Source organism: Onychomys torridus, chromosome 20, assembly GCF_903995425.1.
Source record: "Onychomys torridus chromosome 20, mOncTor1.1, whole genome shotgun sequence".
Taxonomy (NCBI): domain Eukaryota; kingdom Metazoa; phylum Chordata; class Mammalia; order Rodentia; family Cricetidae; genus Onychomys; species Onychomys torridus.
Genome location: NC_050462.1, coordinates 31,276,450 through 31,295,536, shown reverse-complemented (window position 1 = coordinate 31,295,536; position 19,087 = coordinate 31,276,450). Strand labels below are relative to the sequence as shown.

At 43.2% G+C, this 19,087-nt stretch overlaps 2 protein-coding genes across 2 annotated transcripts in view; one reads left to right on the top strand and one right to left on the bottom strand.

Annotated features, from left to right (window-relative positions):
- Positions 1–4,903, top strand: part of Glipr1 (GLI pathogenesis related 1) — a 34,869-nt gene extending 29,966 nt beyond the window's left edge. Inside the window, exons 5-7 of the mRNA XM_036170182.1 lie at positions 2,286–2,371; positions 4,370–4,396; positions 4,491–4,903. Coding sequence (XP_036026075.1) covers positions 2,286–2,371; positions 4,370–4,396; positions 4,491–4,645 — 268 coding nt within the window. The 3' untranslated portion in view covers positions 4,646–4,903. The remainder of the gene's footprint in view (positions 1–2,285; positions 2,372–4,369; positions 4,397–4,490) is intronic.
- A 127-nt stretch (positions 4,904–5,030) lies between these two features.
- Positions 5,031–18,748, bottom strand: Krr1 (KRR1 small subunit processome component homolog). Its single transcript, XM_036170181.1, has 10 exons — positions 18,651–18,748; positions 15,793–15,965; positions 14,375–14,509; positions 13,940–14,065; positions 13,775–13,858; positions 12,522–12,578; positions 11,313–11,483; positions 6,693–6,770; positions 6,519–6,612; positions 5,031–5,644 (listed from the first exon to the last, which is right to left on the bottom strand). Exons 1-10 carry the CDS (start codon positions 18,733–18,735, stop codon positions 5,502–5,504), a joined length of 1,146 nt encoding a protein of 381 aa, XP_036026074.1. The 5' UTR covers positions 18,736–18,748; the 3' UTR covers positions 5,031–5,501.
- Positions 18,749–19,087: the final 339 nt, after the last annotated feature.

The window sequence follows — 19,087 nt, the reverse complement described above, 5'->3', positions numbered from 1 at the left end:
ATGGTCGCATGGTCCCTGGTTGTTGCAGTAGGTGGGTTGGCTAGATAAGGTAGAGGAGACACTGCTCTGGGGTCTCTACCTAGAGCTCAGGGTTGGGTTTCATGTGAATGGCGGCCAGTAGGTGATGGAAGGTAGGCTGCAGAAAATTACTTTTTCTTTTCCATCTCTGTCATAACTAGTGATTAGAACCCACTTTATCAGACTGTTCATTCATATCTTTTGTGAATCCTGTTGTCGGCCTATTCTCCTGTGGGGGTGATTTTCATAGTGACTTACAGTAGTTGTTTATAGTTTAGGGCTTTAAAGCTTCTCCACGTGTAACCATTTTTCGTACATTTGCTGCCTGGAACTTTGTGTGGATTCCTGAACTGGAACAAACTCATTTCTCCCTGAGCTATTGTGCCAGAGAGGTGTTTAATATTCTGACTGAGTGTGAGCCGGAAGGAGGAACTAAAGTCAAGTGTCATTTAGAAGTCAACAACAGTTTTGACTTAAAAATCTGATCTGGGAAGGGAGAAACAAGAGAAAAAGCAGCCTAAGCTGTAATTGAACCAGCAACCACTTTTCGTGACACCTTAGAAGGGTAGGGTAGCTCTACGATATAGTATGAGGATAATTTATCATTATTTTTATAGTATTGGAGATCGAATTTAAGGTTTCTTCTATGTTAGACATATTCTCTATTAATGTACCATATTCCCCAGCCCCGACCCCAAAAAGTGAACTTCTGAAGCAACCTAATTTAACTTGAAGCCAAATGAGATTAGAGGATACATACATATACATATATGCATATAGGACCGGAGATGAAATATCATTGTGGTTCTAAATAAGGATTTCTTAATGGGGATATATTAGTACTGGAGAAGGAGACATCTATAAACTTCAATTAGAAAAGTTAAATCTGTTTTCCACAAAACTAACATTTCCTTTCATTACAAATGAAGAAACAATTGTTTTAGCCATAACTGATTAACTGATTTTTTTTTTTTTTATCGGTGCCTTTATCTTTGAGAACAGTGGATACTCTTACAACACACACTCTACTTGCTGCAGATGCTAAGTCATTAATGCTCAGCCCTACTTTGAAACTGACTGTGATTATTATCAGACCCCTTGCTATCTTATTTTTGCAGGTGGGAATAGATGCAGTCGTGTGCAGGTACACATATATGTGTTGGTGTGCATGGTTTTATTTATTTTCTTAGATTTGTTCATGTTTGAGTGTTTTGTTTGCACGTTCGTATGTGTACCACCTATGTACCTGGTGCCTTCAGAGGTCAGAAGAGGGCGTCAGATCCTTTAGAACTTAAGGTCAGGAGTCATAGATTGTTGTGTGAGCCATCATGTGAGTGCTAAGAACTGAACCCAGGTTCTCTGAAAGAGCAGAGGCTTATAACCAATGAATGAGCCATCTCTCCAGCTTTCCATCCCTATCCTCTATATACAACACACATACAATCCTGTTTCTGAGATATTATTCACTGGGACCTGGGGCTCACTGATGAGGCTAGGCTGGCCAGCCAGTGAGTTCCAGGGATCCACCTACCTGACTCGCCAAAGCTAGAACTTGAAACAAACACTGCCCTTCCTGGCTTTTTAGGAGCTGGGAAATGAACATGGGATCTTCATGGTTGCATGGCAGACACTTTACTAAGCTCTCTCCATCCATCCTTTCCATCTTTTATTACACAGTAATTATCAGTTACTATTCATATCACATTGTTTATATGCAAATGGATTGCTTCTAATTTTCCCACCTTTTTCTTTTGTAGGTCATTACCCCAGCCCAATAGTATATCTAGTAAAAACTATGGTGACCTGGGACAATGAAAATATACAGTGTAATTGTTTTCTAGGATAGGCAGTGTTTGGATGGAAGTAATCACATTGGCTATGGGTTAAGTAGAAAAGGCCCAATATAAGACATTTCTAGATTTCTTTCTGACTCATATATATAAACTGAGATCTTAGGCAAGCTATTAATCTCCCAGATATTCAGTTTCCTTATTGCCAAACAGAAACAAAAATAAATAATTCTCCAAGTTATCATAGTTAAATGAAATAGTATAAATTATACAATATTCATAGATACTAGGACATAACGAACCCTCCAAATATTAGCAACTTTCCACTTCCATCTCTATGCATTTTTTTTTTTTTTTTTTTTTTTTTTTTAGCCTCCTGAGTCTATCCATCTTACTATTCTGGATTTGGTCAAGCATTCAGAGTAAAGCACAATTGCGTTGGGGGGCGTTTACTAACAACAGTCTTCTGCTTCACAGAGGAAACTACCCGACGCGGCCGTATAAGCGAGGAACCACTTGCAGTGATTGCCCAAAAGATGACAGGTGTCTCAACAATCTCTGCAGTAAGTAAGATACAAGAAAAACTTTCCATAGACTACTTAAGGTTTAAGTGTTCATTTTATCCTTGTAGCTATTCGAGAGAGCTGTAATAAACCACTAGCTTACTGTTCTGGGACCAAACATAGACTTGTGGGAGTGTCCTTTAAGAAGTCTATTCCTCCAGGGTACGAAGGGAACCTGAAGCTACTGCGGTTATGCCAATCCTATGGTTCTTTTGGGCCACATCTGCAGCAAGCTGCCTCATGGCTGCCAGGCCAGGATAGGGAGTGCTTAGAAGAGAGGGGTAGAAGTCCAAGCTGTACCATATGCATCCTCTTAGGGAGTGTGCTGTATACACAATTTTCAAGGTCCCTTCCAGACCTAAATTCCAGTAAACTGCTCCCCTTCCTCCTACTTAAACTCTGAACTTTTCAGGCATAAAACTGCACCTGACCCATTTTTCTCCCAATGTATTGTATTATTTTTATTCATACATAGCAGCCTCATCAGGAAACTCAAATATGTACCCATGTGCAGTTAATTTCTTCTCAGAACCAAAGCACTAAAAGTACCAGTCTAATTAATGTACAGTTCTTTATGAGACCCTGGCCATCGCTCTGTATCTATTTCCTCGATAGTAAAATGTACGACACTACCACCTCATAGAGCTGCATGTAGTCATTCAATGAACTGTCACTATCTGCCACAACACAAAAATGCTATTGGTGTTTTAGCTCTGAACCTTTAAAGATCAAACCTGAGATGGTGTCTATGCTTGACGAAACTGAGCTTGACTATAGTCCAATAGTGAAAACCCTGGACGGAAGAGAGAAAGGCAAACACACTTGAATGACTTTAGATGACTTAAGCTCTAGATTGTCACTGATTTTTCCATCTTTTTAAATATAAATATAGGCCTCTTTGAAAGCACTGCACTTTCTTCTGTACTAATACTGAACAATAGTGTTTCCAATTGACAAAACCATCCCATCTTTTATTGTGAGGTTCAGGAGGGTAAAGATTGTAACATAAAAGCTTTTATTTAACAGAACCTACCTGACAAATTATAGTTTGTCATTCAGAATGCAAAACCGCTGTGCCAGTAATTGGATATACCCAGGGTACATAAGGAGTTTTAGCTAGTGCGTGGATGTCCATTTGTTTCTGGGGTTGAATGTTGATCTATGCCTCTGCAAATGCACACGGGGGAAAACTAGAAACATGCTGCAAATGCATGGTACAACTGTCAATCAAGGCAGCTCAGGTGTAATGACCAGAGATGATCGCGAGTACCCAGAACAAGTTCCAGGTGGCTCCATCACGGGCATTCAATCTACGTAAAAGAAAGCTTCTAGAATGCCAAAGCAATCGGGGCACTTTTCTTCCCTGGTGCTCTGAATATCAAAACCTGAAGCTCAGAGGAAGACATAATTACGACTTTTAATAAGCCAGATGCCCCACTGCATTGGATCATGAACAGTGTCTACCATTCTTCTCTGGGAGGAGCTTAGAAAATAACTTGAATTGCATCATTTAAAACAAACCATTATATTTTAACCTTTAGCTTCAACCATAGCTCAAAATAAGATTCATCAGGTGGTTGTGGCATATTAAACAATTTTTCCACTAAGTGCATAAAAATGTAAGTTGACAGTTAATAGCAAAAACTTGATTGATCTTTGAGAATCACTGTCTTAGGTTTCTATTGCTGTGAAGGGACACGTGACCACGGCAACTCTAAGAAAAACCTTTAACTGGGGTGGCTCAGGTTTAGTCCATTATTATCATGGCGGGGAGCAACACCTTTAACAGAAGGCCACAGGAAACATCACAGCCCACCCCCACAGCGACACACTTCCTCCAACCAAGCCTCCTAATCATGCCACTCCGTTTGGGGGCCATTTTCTGTGAAACCACCACAATCACTGTACTTAAAGCCAAATCAAGTTCATGGTTATCAAGATGTCATTAACAACATACCTCCCCCCATACCTAACCTTTTCTTCATTCTGGTTTTACAGTTAACCCACAGAGGGACGCTGTCTCACGTACGTATGCAAACCTAAGCTGTTTGACTGGGCACTGGGTGGGCTGGGTTAGCACATCATGAGACACTAAAAGCACACTCTGTTTGTTTCACAGGTTACTACTCTGTTGACTATCCAGAATGGCCCATATATCTACGTAACAGATACACATCTCTCTGTCTCATTGTCAAATCAGTACTTCTAATACTGTCTGTTATAATTACCATTTTGGTGAAGCACAAATACCCTAACCTAGTTCTTGTGGACTAGTGCCATCGCTGGGGACTACTTAGGCATAAGTGGCTATTTCAAAATGTTTCATAGAGCCATAGAACTGCTGAGTTTCTGATGTCTACAAAGAGCAAGCTCTCCTTTCCACTTGATCAATAAGGACGGTTGAGGTTGCCACAGCTAGGCTTTCAGCCACAGACAGCCTGCCTGCGGTTCAGAGCGGCAGACTACGCCTTTGATAATTCTCAATCCCATAGCCCTCACAGCTCCCAGGTTAAGAACACTGGCTGCTCTTGAGGAGGACCTGTGTTGGAGGACCAGCACTCACATGGTGTCTCACAACCACCTCTAACTCCAGTTCCAGGGGATCCAATGCCCGCTTTTGGCCTCAGTGGACACACTGCATACATGCAGGTTAGATGCCTATATACGTTTTTCTGATATCATTTCCTCAGAGTTAGGATAACAGTGACCGAGAGATTTGGAGTTTTGGTTTTTCTGTTTGTGGGTAGTTTTGTCCCGGAATAAAATAAAGCCAAAACAGTTGCCATTAGCAGTAGAAAATATGCATTTATTTTCCTCAAAGGCTTTGGGTGTGCTTATAATCAATAAAAAAAAAAATCTATATAATTTACAAGAAGTATTCCTGAAATGATGTCTAGACAAAACCACCTGGGACTGGCCGGGCACGATGTAGCTATAGGTCTCTACCACTGCCTTGCACAATCTTGAAGAATACATACGAATGTATTTACAAAGGATACGTCCATCACAGACAAAACTCTGGTCATGACTTTCTGAGCACGACTACTTGTAGGTGAGGCAAGGACAATCATCTCAAAGTCCTTTGGAAGGTGTTTCCTTTTGTAAAGTTCAGGGCCAGCTTTTCCCAGTGTTACTTTTTCCTCTTCTGTCTCTTCTGATCAGCCTCCATCTTAAGTTTCACCTCCTCCGCTGTAAGGGCGCCCAGCTTCTTGGCCTTTGCTTTCTTAACCTTTTCCTTGATAGCCGCCACGTCAATCTTAGTTTCAGTAAAAGCTGTGAAATTTTACAAGAAAATATGCAAATTTCAAATTATTTCTAATAATTTCTAAAAACTTCAAGTTGAGGAAACAAATCAGACAGATGAAATGATATGATAGTGTATTGAGCTCAATTCTTTGAGTAGTCATTAGTATGCCAATTTTCCAGTGTGTACAAAATAATGTAAAATTACATTCCATGAAAAGTAGTATTAGTAGTCCTTCTAGCTTGAGTAATTTTAACAAGGCTTATTTTACATAACATGACTTTGTTATATGAGAGCATTTGGTGATCTTAACAGGCCAAAATCTATTTTAAAAGGATGCACCTTTTTCTTACAATGGTACAGTTTTCAAACCATCAAAGAATCAAAAGATAAAATGTACCATTCAAATAGTCCAGACAGTGGAGGTGTAGACACTTTCAACCTCCACTCTGAGGCAATCATGGGTGTAGCTACCACAGTACTTAACTACTGAAACTTATTTTAAAAATAACTATCCGTCCCCACCCCACGTGCCCATGTTGCCTTTGGAGGGTTCCTCTGACACGTCACCAGAGGCAAAGAAAATGGAGAGGGGGGATCAGAATGAGGCCATCCTTATGAAGACTTTCCTGATTGTTTGCTTAAGGAGATGAAGTGCGTGCTAACACAGAAATGAGCTAAGCCCCAGCTGGGAAAGGCCTCTGAGGCGTGGCAGCAGTGACGGCCCTGGGTTTGAATCTTTCCAATAAAAAAAATCAAACCCCAGCACAGGACAGAGGCTGCGGGGTAGGACCCGAAGCCACACCAAATTACAAAAGCCTTGATTAACCATCCCTTTTGCCTAGGTGCTGATGAAACCCGTTGTTCCTAAGCATGAAGGGACATGCCCTCGGGGTTACTTGCCTGCCTTGGGCTTCACAGCTGGCTTTTCTTTAGGTGGAATAAACGCCTTGTTTCTTTCCTCCTGCCTCTTCGTCAGAGCTTCTGCTTGCTTGGCCTAGGCAGTGGGAAACGCCTCAGTAAACGAGTGATCGCCAGCTTCGCTGTGAATGTTGTGAGCCATCTTAAAAGCCTTACCTTGATTGCTTCCATTTTCTGCCGCTTCTTCTGATTTGCCTTCAGAAAGTATTCACCACTTGCCAATTCTTTATCAATCTGTTAGAGACAGTATTGACAGTTAGATCAGAAATAAAGTAGATGAGAGGAACTTCCTAAGAAAGTCATGGTGTCCTGTGGGAAAAACGGTGGAATCAGTACTCTAATTAGCGGGCCACTCAAGACGGACGTATGAACTGAGGCTAACAAACATGGAGACAGGACATCACAGAACTCATTCATTCAGGTGGGACCAAAGGTCAGGGTTTCAGAGAAGAGTGAAGGGAATCAGATGAGTTTGCGGGTGGGTGGGTGGGGCTTGAGACTCCGAGGAGGTGGAACAGGACTTCGAAAGGATTGACGCTACAGCACAGGAGAACAGGGAAAGGGTCTAAGCCCGGTGTGGCTGTGCATGCCTTTGGTCCTGGCACCCAGAGAAGCTAGGGTAAGGCTAGACCCTGTCGCAAAAAGGTAAAACGAGAGGGATACAAAGTCACTGTCTCAACCCTTGTAGTTTAAACCTCATTAACAGTTCCTTGAGATTGGTGTCCTCATCTCAGTGAGGCATAAGGAACTGACCCGTGCACAGGTCGGATAAAATAAGCTGCTCATAGCCACAGAAAAGAGTATGAGGACAGGTCCAGGGAGGCACTGCTGTTTAAGAAGCTTACACGTCAGCCGAATGGAGGTGCCTGGCAAAGACAGCCAAAGTAACAGGTGTATAGCCCTGTTTTGGGGTGAATGAGCATGAGAACATGGGGTATCAGCGAGAGAGAGAGTGAAGTACTATAATCAAAACCCACAACAGCGGCCCAAGTAAACAAACTACCCCGAGCATCTCAGCTACTGAGCTAGGGGAGAAAACGCTTCCGTGCTGCAGGGATACGGATGAAAGATCAGCCAGCCACTCAGTGCAGGTGGAGGCAGGTGTTCATCAATGAGCAATCCACACTAGCGTTTTACCCCCACTAAGGTAAAGAACCTGACATGTGTACACAGGCCTGGCAGTACCACGGACCCGATATTATCTCCCAGGGCCTACAGCCTTAGGAAGGGACTGATCTAGGGACCACAAACACTGCCCATGCTTGCGGAGTGTGCTGTACTGTGAGGAATGAGGGTTGTGAGTGAGCGGGAACTTACCCTGGGAAACCAAGGGTTTAAAAAAAAGCCAAAGTTTCTAATTTAAACCAGTGCTAGGTCCGGAAGTAGACACAAGCAGTTCCTGCTGTTCTAACCCACTCTTTACCTGTCTGTCACTGACAGGATAAGAGAAAAACCATAGTATTTGCTACTGTTCTCCCAACAGGGACACATAGAGGGGCCCTAGAGCAGCCATGGCTGGACCATCTCACCCTGAACTGCCCCAGGGTGGAAAGTCACTTTGCTGGACTCCAGCTCTCGGGTACATACTGCCATCAAAGGAAGGAGCACCATCACTGTTCTGCTTCAACACTGTCCCTCTCTCCCTGCAGGAGGTGGCCTCAGTATGAGTGTCACAGAGGGGGTCCTGAGGTTCCTAACACGCTTCCTGTGGCACCACTAGGCTACTGACTAGTCTGACCAGTCAATGGGCAAGTGTTCCTGCAGTGGAATTACAGGTGGGCACCATCAGATACTATAATACCCAAGTTTCATCAATGAACAGATAATCCAAAAAAAAAAGTTAACCCATACTGCAGCTCAAATAGATGTGTATAGAACATATCTAATAGCCACAAAAGACCTAAAGACATCCTTTCATCAAATAGGTTTTTCTATAATAAACCAGATTAGGCTACAAAAGGCTACAAAACAAATCCTGAAGAGGAAAAAAGATAGTATCCTATAACATTACAGAATATAATTAAAAATCAGCAACAAACATGTTGAAATAAAAGGAACTATAGGATGGGTGTGGTAGAGCACTCCTTTAATCCCAGCACCCAGGAGGCCAATGCAGGCAGATCTCTTGAGTTTGAGGCCAGCCTGGTCTAAATGGTTTCAGGATATCTAGGACTGCGTAGAAAGACCCTGTTTCAGCTCTCCCCCACCCCCACCCCCTGCAAAGGAGTGAAATACACCATAGCAAGGCCGCGGGAAGCAACACTGAGGGAGGACTCAGACTACATAGTGACCTCAGCAGAGGTCAGGTAAGAACACAACGAGTCCTCGCTACGGATGGCTTCGAAAGCAACAAAGCCCAATTCGGGAGGGAAAGAAAAATCACAGCAGAAACAAAGCCCAAAGAACAGCGGGCCAACGGCCCAACAGCTACGCTCGCCAAGACTCGAATAGGAAAAGGGGGATATTAAAGCCAGCATTAACTAAACACAAATTTCACTGGTGTTACTACACAACCGCATGGGAATAAATTACAAAATTTGAAGGAAAAACATTCCAGACATCCTAAAATAAAATGAAGTCAGTGACAAGTCTCCTGATGGAGAAGAGCTCAGGACCAAATGGCTTCAGTGCTTGACTCTTCAGACCTAATGTCAATTCTTCTCAAGCCCTTCCAAAGTCATCCTATGCAGGCAGCATTTCCCTGATAACCAAACCATACACTAATATCCCTGAAAAAATAGCCATAAAAATTCTAAAAAAAGATGGCGCACACCTTGAGTCCTGGCACTCGGGAGGCAGAGGCAGGCGGATCTCAGTGAGTTCCAGGACAGCCAGGACTGTTACACAAAGAAACCCTGTCTCGAAAAAACAAACAAGTAAATAATCTAAAAAAGAACCAGGACCAGCAAGTCAAACCTAACAGCTCCTAAAATTAGGACTTTGATGGTGCTATTTTCTTTCAAGATTTGCAAAAATGGCTTTTCACAAATCAATACATGTTAACACAGAAACAGAATGAAAGACAAAGTCCAGAGTCACCTCAATAGATATAGCAAAAGCAGTTAATAAAATTCAACATAAAAGTCATAAATGAGAGACCCAGAGTCAACACCACACTGTGGAAAACTGAGAATATTCTGTGAGACCAAGAACTAAAGATGTCTACTCTGAATGCTTTTATTCAATGAAGCACCAGAGGTGGTAGCCACAGCAACTGGGCATGAAAAAAGGCAAAAAGAAATCAAATGACCTGTTTACAGATGTAATTATGTAGAAAAAGCTAAGGACTCCACCAAAACACTATTAAACTGATGAATGAACTCAGAAAAGACACAAAGTCAGCATACAAAGCCATTAGCTTTTCCACACCCCAGTAACAAATTTGCTAAATTCAAGGGTCTCCAATCTTTCCATATCACAACATGACCCTCATCTACAAATGCAGTGAGCCACATTCCTGGCTATCCTGGGAAACACGACCAGCAGTCTGGGCAAGGCCTGTAACACACATGTGTACACACACCTAGAAACTTCAGAAAATAAAAGACTTCTACAATGAAAATTATAAAACACTAACTAACAAAAGGGAGAATACAGAAAGATAACAGCATCTCCCTGTGGTGGATTCAAGGAATTAATACTGATGAGGCCCATGCTACCTACAGCAACCTATGACATCAATGCAGTGTTCTTCCCAGGTGGGAAAAAGCCATCCTTAAGCTCACAAGAAGCACAGATCTTAAAGAACCAAAGCAATCTTGAGAAAAAGGAGAAAAGACGGAGGCATCTCACTTCTCTATTCCAGGACTTCCCACACAAGTCTAAACAGCATAGTACACTGGCAACCCAACCCCACTCTCATTTCCCATAGGGTCTCACTTTCCTGCCTTCCCAGAGTAGATGCCCTGCCTGGCATTCCCATTTTCTCACCATGATCTTTACACTCCAATACCCACCCCCCCACCCCCCCTGCCTTAAGATCTTCCCTGGAAACTCCAAACACAGGACTGTGAGGAACAGAAGACAGTGGCCATGAGTTCCTATCAGAACCAACCTGGTTAAGATGGGATATTTTACAATACAGGCAAAGAAGGAAATAACAAAACAAGATCCCAGGCACTTATAGACCAAAGCCAAGCAGGAAGAACGGATTGATGGGGGGCGGGGGGAGGAGTGGGGGAAAGTCAAAGGAATTTGGAATTCTTTTCTGATGGCCTCAAATATTCCAGATCCACAGAATGCCGGTATCTGGTATCTCCCAGGTGCGGGAGGGAACTGAAAAGAGACACAAAGGTCTGCCACACAGTTAGGCCGAGCAGAGGCTGGAGTCATGAACTGTTAGTGAATTTAATCCAAAGATGGGACTTTTCTCCACTTTAAGTTTTTTAAAGTTGTGGAGTTTTGCTGGGAGGGTGTGGCCCAAAGAAAAAAGTGCAGGAAAAAGTGCAAGAAAGGAATGGAAATCCCAGCCACAAGTGTAAAGGAAAGAACCAGAAGGAAGGCAAAATGGAAGGAATCCATAACTTAGAAACAAACGGATGAGAGTTAAGACTTTTAAAATGATACAGCACACGGTCACCAAACATTAACTCCATGGGCTACTTCCACCTGCAGAACACTGGCTGCCTGACACTGCCCCCAGCAGTTTACTGACAATGTGATGCCCACTCCCCAGACCCTGCCCTCCTGACACCCCCCCCCCCACCCTAAACGCTCAGTAACATGCCAAACAAAATCCGGTTTCGTCTGTCCTGGCACTGACCACTCAACACTCACCTGACTCTCTGGCTGCGGAGGAGGGAAGGGCGTGTACTCCTTCTTAACGCTCTTCTTCTTCGGTTCCTTCCGTTTATTCACATTTTTGTGTTTGAACTGTGGCAAAAATCTTTCCCAACTCTGTGATCGTAACTCGGAATCTTTGGCCAACTCCCGTTTAATCATCAAGGTCTTTAGGCACATACATATAATACAATTTTAAATTTTTAAATTCATACATTTGTTAACACATTGCTTCCTAGTGTGTTCAGGAGAATAAACCAATTGCAAGAGCATCGATTTTAAACCTGCACAATTGGCCAAACATCAGAAACTATAAGACTCTAGATTAAACATAAACAGGAAATGAAGCCCAGCTTCCCTGCCGTCATTCCACTAAAGCTCAACTTGATAACCAAGAGAGGTCTTAATTAGCAGGCACTTCCTGTGGGCAAGATACTTCAGCAGTAACTGAGGTAGCAAGAGGAAAAGCCCAGTAATTTTTAAAATTACTTTACCCCAATTCTAGTGACTTTTCAACTTCTTCAAGTTTAAGTGCATCCCCACAGACTCTCACCACGGCTCCCTAGACTACAGATAGCTGCATCTCTACAGGCTGCACACAGCTCCCTAGACTACAGACAGCTGCATCTCCACAGACTCTCACCACGGCTCCCTGGACTACAGATAGCTGCATCCCCACAGACTCTCACCACGGCTCCCTGGACTACAGATAGCTGCATCCCCACAGACTCTCACCACGGCTCCCTAGACTACAGCTGCATCCCCACAGACTCTCACCACGGCTCCCTAGACTACAGACAGCTGCGTTCCAGCCCAATCAGTGACTCTGCATACACAGGCAAACGACAGGCCTCTCCCAAAGAGGGCTACAATTAGAGCATTAAATCCCAAAGGAAGCTGAATGTAACCTGAGAGTCTAGACTTGGACAACAGTAGGCAGAATCTGACTGATATCACCTACAATCAGTTCTGGGAGGCTCATTCTCAATGTATTAGAAGGCTACAATAAATGACAGTATTTCTCTCCTTCCACGGTTTTTACAAGGGCGATACAAGCACCAAAGAAGAGAGGGAAGAGTTCATCCAAAACAGCTTTGCTCTATCTCTGTGCATGCTATGTTTTCATAGAGTACCTAATTTTCAAAAGCAGTTTTGTGATGCTAGAAGTCTGACAATCATTAATTAATGACTACAATCAACACTCACCTTAATGTTATAAATTGGATGGATGTTCTTCATGGTATCAAGGACTACTTTTCGAACCTGAAATTCACAAAGAAAAATGAAGCAGTCACGGAGATTTTAACAAACTGGACAGAAGAGGACTAACCTACTGTAAACTATCCTACGGATCAGAGAGAAACCGCTACACTGGATATAACTTCAACTGTTCTAGATCGCGTATAACAGGAGTCAATCTTTTCAATCAAAAACTGTTCCATTACTGTGACTATATAGTAAACAACGAACACAACAGCCAGTACCCTGGAGGTAGTGCTTTGGGGGAAGAGGGCTAGATTTAGAGCTAAAAGGCAAGTGTTCAAATCCTGGCACAGGGACTATAGCTCAGTAGAAGAGTGCTTGCCTGTTTTGCACAAAGCCTTAGGTTTGATTGCCAGCTCTGCAAAATAATAGTTGTTATTATAATTTATATAATAATAGTTGTTATTATTATTATATAAATTATAATAATAACTCTGGGACTGCCCCACCACATAAGAGTCAATTAATATTCCCATTTCATCTTTATGTCTGCAAAATGGAGAGAAAACTGTATCTCAGATCTACTCTAAGAACTACATAAAATATTTCAAAAAATTTTACAACTGTGAAATATTTAATATATTTATTATTGCTTCATTAGAAAAAGGTAAGCAATTTATGAGAAAGAGGCCAACAGAATCACTACTACAAACCGTCCTAAGATGGAAGCAAACTGCCCAGCCAGATCCAGCTCAAAACAGTATGAAAAGGACCTGACAGAAAGATGTGCTCCACGGGCATTCTCTAAACATTTGACAAGTTACAGAAAATGTTCATGAGAACACGAAAACAAAAAACTTGGCTTGCAGGAAATCTTTTCAGAGTCTGACCTCTGCTGGCTGCATGCATTACTACAAAAAACGAGGCCTCTGCTCAGTATTCCAAACACTGCCTCCAAGTATGGACACCAGGGTCTTATAGGAGCTACCAAGATGTGAACCACCCTTTTTTAAGTATTGTAATGGGGTCGGGTGATGGTCCACAGACCGAACTCAGAACAGGCTATCTCCATAGTGGTCAAAGGCGTTCCCAGAGTGGTGACGCCCAAGGTATATGGCGTACAATTTACATGAGAAATTAGACAAAGCACATTCTAAACATACAAAAGGATTCTAAAACATTATCAAACAAACAGTTATACTGCTACCAGATGATTTCATCTTTGTCTGGTGAAAATGTTAGGTCATAGTTCTCACCTCCTTCAGGCCACTGAAAGGCCCAATGGCTGAAACAGTATTCCCCTGCACCATGACGTAACAGTTTGTCAGGAGTTCCAGCGCCTGCATCAAAACAGCCAATTCAAACTCAGTGCACTGAAAAGTCTATTCCCGAGCAGCTCACACTCCACTGATGACAAGTACCTTCAATGTAGAGCCCTTGGGCCCGATAAGCCGCTGTCTTCTCTTAACAAACCTCTCTTTATTTCTCACTAGAGAACCGATTTTAATGATGTCACATGCAACATCATCCTGAAGTATCCGTACTGCCTTTTAGGAGAGAGGGGAAAAAATGCATCAACCTTCTTTTTTTTTTCCTATCAGCCCAGGGTAATAAAATCTAAGCACAAACATGAAAACTTGAGAGAGGGAGGGTGGGAGGGAACGGGCAGAGGAAGGAAGGCACAGACCTGCAGGTTGCTAACAAGCTGCCACGGTCCCCTCAGGCATGGCCCACCTTTGTTTTTTGAACAGTCTCTCACTGGCCCAAAGCTCACCATGTTAGCTGTACACAAACACCAACACACTAATCCCCCACCCCTACCTACACACACCCACACACCCGTCCCAGACACACACCTGTTCAAATGAAACGCTCCTCGCCAAGAGCTTTATTAGGTCTCTGGCCCGAATGATGATGTAAGGGTCAAAGGTCTTCTTCGTGGTACACACAGTCATGCTCCCCTCAATCAAGTCCAGCGTTGCTTTAACATGCTACAAAAAGAAAAGGGCCAAAGTGGGGTTCGGTTTTCCATCATTATAGAGCCGATCCCACTCACCTACCGACCTCCCTGCCTTTCAGCTAACAAAGCCTTTCAAGTCCCACTCCGAATAAGCTGGGCAGTTAAATACAAATAATAAGAACTTGATTTATTTCATACTTGAAACAGTTGGGACCAAGACTGAGAAATGGATTTTCCTTTCAAATTACTTTCTACCTGGTTAAGGGATTAAATGCAAAACTCATTTTCACAGGTCCACAAAGCAGCAATAATCAGCAGAGATGAGCCCTGGCTCTCAATAGCAAGAACCGGATGTTTAAAAACTAATTTCCTCTGTGTGCATGGGAGCATGTGAGGAGGGAGAGAGTGTGCACATGCCATGGAGAGGCCACAGCTCAACTCCCTGGGTTTCTCGTCAGGCACTGCCTGGAGCTCACCAAGTAAGTGATCGTGGCTGGCCCGTGAGTCTAAGGTCTGTCTCCACCATGCCTGGCTGTTTCCATGGGTACTGGGGGTCGAACTCTGGTCCTGACACTTGACTACAAGCACCTTACCAACTGAGCTATCTCCCCAGCCCCAGGAACTACATAACAAAGCAAAGCAAAATGCTCTTTTCGGACTTGTGACACATTCAGAAGAGTCCTGAATTGTGAATAGTGAACATCACAACACCCCCCCCCCCAGAGGCTTGTCAGCAGGAGACAAATAAGGAAACCCTGGGTGCATCAGCAGGTGTTGTTTAAAATAAAATCTGAAACATGGCTTGGCTCAAATTGGCCAAGTACATGGTAACGATCGCTGCCTGGAAAAGGCGTTTGGAGATTTGGATGTCATAGGTGATTTCCGATAGTTTGAGATACCTCTAAATTATTCAAAGCCTGGGCATTTCTCAAAATACTTTATTATGTACAAAATTAAAACGAATGAACTGTAAGAACTCGATTCCTTTAAATACTAAAGGAACCAAATTAACAAGCTATGTCAACATCTCCAAAACCAAAATCCACCAGCACACACAAATTTCATTAAAAGTAAAGGCAGGCTGGGCAGTGGTGGCACATGCCTTTAAACCCAGCACTCGGGAGGCACAGCAAAGTGGATCTCTGTGAGTTCTAGGCCAGCCTGATCTACAGAGCTAGTTTCAGGACAGCCAGAGCCAGAGCTACACAGAGAAATCCTGTCTCCAAAATAAATAAATAAATGAGTGAATGAATGAATGAATAAATAGCAAGATCAAGAGCAAACTCTCAAATGAAATGTTTAAAGCTTGCATACGTGTTCGTTCAAGGCTTTCTGCACCAAAGGCCAACACTCCTTCAGGTAAGCCTCTCTGTACTTTGGGAACAAGGTCGCAAAGCTGCTTTCCTCCAAGAGCCCTCTGGGGTTGTCCTCTTTGGAGAAAGCTGGTTCCTTCCAACCATCAGGAACAGTGAGGAGTTCTGCCTCATCTGCAGAAGAAAGAATTCCCACATCATGTGTTAATGGTCTTTCAGACAGGTGGTGCACATTCTGTGCACATCCTCATAAGCTTCCCAATACACTCCTTCCTTCCCCCGACCACCACTGGTTTCACATTATTCAACATCATGACCACAACTCTGACATCATCATAATACCATATCAGATCATCTGAATGCACTGCAGTTGCCTCATCAGAACAAGTTCTTCAAGGATGGGGGGGGGCGCACTCTTCCTTGTATCCACTCTAATTGGATGTATCAGCAGAGAAGCAATTGAGACACTTTTACTGCACTATATTATGGTTCAAACACCCTTTTATCATTTTAATATTAATAATCTGACTTTTCTGGTATAGAACCTGTGTGTGTGTGTTCTTTTCAAAGTTTTAAAAGTGGATTCTGGTGTATAATGTCAATTAACAATCACTGTGGCAGGATTTTAAGTTTTCCAAAGAGCTTTCTACGTACATTTTATGAATAAAAGAACCGCTATTATTATTTCTACTTTATAGGAGAAGATATTCCAATCCAAAAGGACTAACGGACCCAAAGGAACAAAAGCTGGAATAGCCTAGAACACTGATGACTAAATGAAAACACCTCTGGAGAGCCCTGCATCACGTCTGTCTTAAAAGAGCCCCAGCTCTTTAAAAGTCACTCAGATCTAATAGCTACACACTGACTACACTCAAAGACATCACCTATGAAGTTGTAGTATCAGCACACCTGTGGGAGTTTGTGGGCAATGCTATCTGGGGCTCCATCCCAGACATAGTCACAATCCCTGGGGTGAGGGCCAGAAATCTCTCCTTAAACCATCTCATCTGGCACTCTGTAAACCACGAAGTTTGAAAAGCTGGTCTTTGGCCCAGGTTATCAACCCCACTTAAGAAAACTTGCTCTCTACTTTTCCACTTACATGCACTTTGCTATTTCCAGTTCAAAATACTAAGAATCAGTCCTCATAAACCATTCAGTCTCCAGTATCTTCTTCTTTTTTTAATGTGAACTAAAATGCTACCAAAACCGGTAACGTAAAATGCAATGTGTTCCATTTAAACACTTCAACTGTTATCAATCAGTAAAGGGAAAAATGGCCACCTACCAAAGCACTGGCAGGCAAAAGAAGTGAAAGAGGCTTTCACAACAGAGGAAGGACAAGCAGCCCCAAGACAGGTGAAACCGTGCAACTTCATCCGGGAAGCCCAGTTAAAAACAATCAGCTACAATTTCTTATCTTTAAGACAGCACATTTTCAAAACGGAAGTAATAAAATTACTGTAAATTTGGAGCAATGAGAAACCTCATCTGTTTCTTTCGTTGTTTTTTTGTTTTTGTTTTTGTTTTTTATCCGGAGCTGAGTACCGAACCCAGGGCCTTGCACAAGCGCTCTACCACTACTAAAATCCCCAACCCCGAGAAACCTCATCTGTTAGCCATACCAACACAGCTCCCTCACCACGGTTGACTGTATGTATGTACCCTCACACTGTGAGCCGAAATAAATTTTTCCTTAAAAAATCTGGCGCAGCTCCTACCGGGCAGTGTTAGCATTACTCAAACATACCCTGCAACTCAGTTCACAATCCTAGGGTCCCTACAGAAACCCTTGGGCATTACCAGAAGACATGTGCAAAGGTGCTTACAAGAGCAAGCAGTGGGTAGAACCCAAATGTCCACCCACGGGAGAATTGAAAGGTGTTCCATATAAGGTAGCATCACATAACAGTGACAAGAATAAAATCACACCTACAAACATCACCTCGGTTAAATAACCAAAGAGAAAGCTCGAGACACAGCAACGCATACGCGTTCCTTTCATTCTGCTAAGGCAAAAACGAAGTATTGTGTTGAAAATCATAATGACTGAAGAAAAGGTAACCGCACACTCGAATGATTCAGATTAGTTACTCCGGGCATCAGAAAGGAAAATATCCCCTGTGATTGGCACATGGGAAACTTGTGAACTCTTCTGAAAAGTCTAACTTGTCAGTTCCTCAAGCGTTGGTTTGATCTTTCAGTCAGGTCTATAGTCCCTGGCGTACTTTACACACTTCGTTTTTAAACGCAACAATTACCAAAAAAAAAAAAAAAAAAAAAACACTTCAAATGCATTTCATTAGGATTTATTTTCATACTGAAATTAAATTATAACTCAAGAGAGTAATCAAACTCGGGCATCAAAAATCAAACTAGCAGTCAGAACTAAAGACTAAGCTGTGTCATCTAGTAATTTAGCAATCAGAAAATAAGGTGGGACAAATTTCCCACCTCGCTCGGTCCCCACATTTCTGTGTCCGCCTCACTCCATCATCAGCGCGCACTGTACATAAGGATTATCCATCCCACCTGATCCCGGTCTGCATCCTCTCGCCAACCTTCCCTCCCCAGGGCGCGGCAAAGTTCTGCCTCGCCTCCCACAATTTCTTATTCTCATGCTTTTACTGGAGGCAGAATGCACATCAGCTCTGCTTGTCAGGGGCTGCCCTTGGCAAAAGCACCGGGTTAGAAACACGTGTCCCGCACATCAACACTCCCCCAATTATCAGCAATTCCAACTGCGGGCACTTCACAGTCCAGAGGAGGTTTAACCCAAGTCCCGCAGCCAAGGAAATAAAAAAAGATGATGCTTCAAGATCCACCAACTCCAGACCGGCTCTCACACCACCTCACCTTGGTTCTCGCGCTTCTGCTTCTGCGGGTGAGAGTCACTTCTCCGAGCTGCTTTGGCCGACTCGTCCGCAGAAGAAGATGCCATCGCGAAATTGCTTCCGGTGGCACCGGAAGTGGAACTGTTCTTTAATCCCGCCGGCTACGATGTCTAGGATGCAAAATGAGTTCCGGGGGAACCTGACGAGATCTGCGTGGTCTCTGCGCACACGCGCGTGGAGCCAATAGGGGAGCGGGACACTTCCTTTCCCAGGGCGCACTGCAACCGCGGAGGTCCACAGCAAGCTGGGAATTGTAGTTCTGTTGGACCAAGGTCTACATGGTAGCGGCGTGTAGCAACGGGATAGGAACTTCTAGAGATTGGGGAGAGAGAGAAAAGAGACAGGAGAATTATTAAGATTCTTATTTGAAGCAGGGCGGTGTTGGCGCATGCCTTTAAC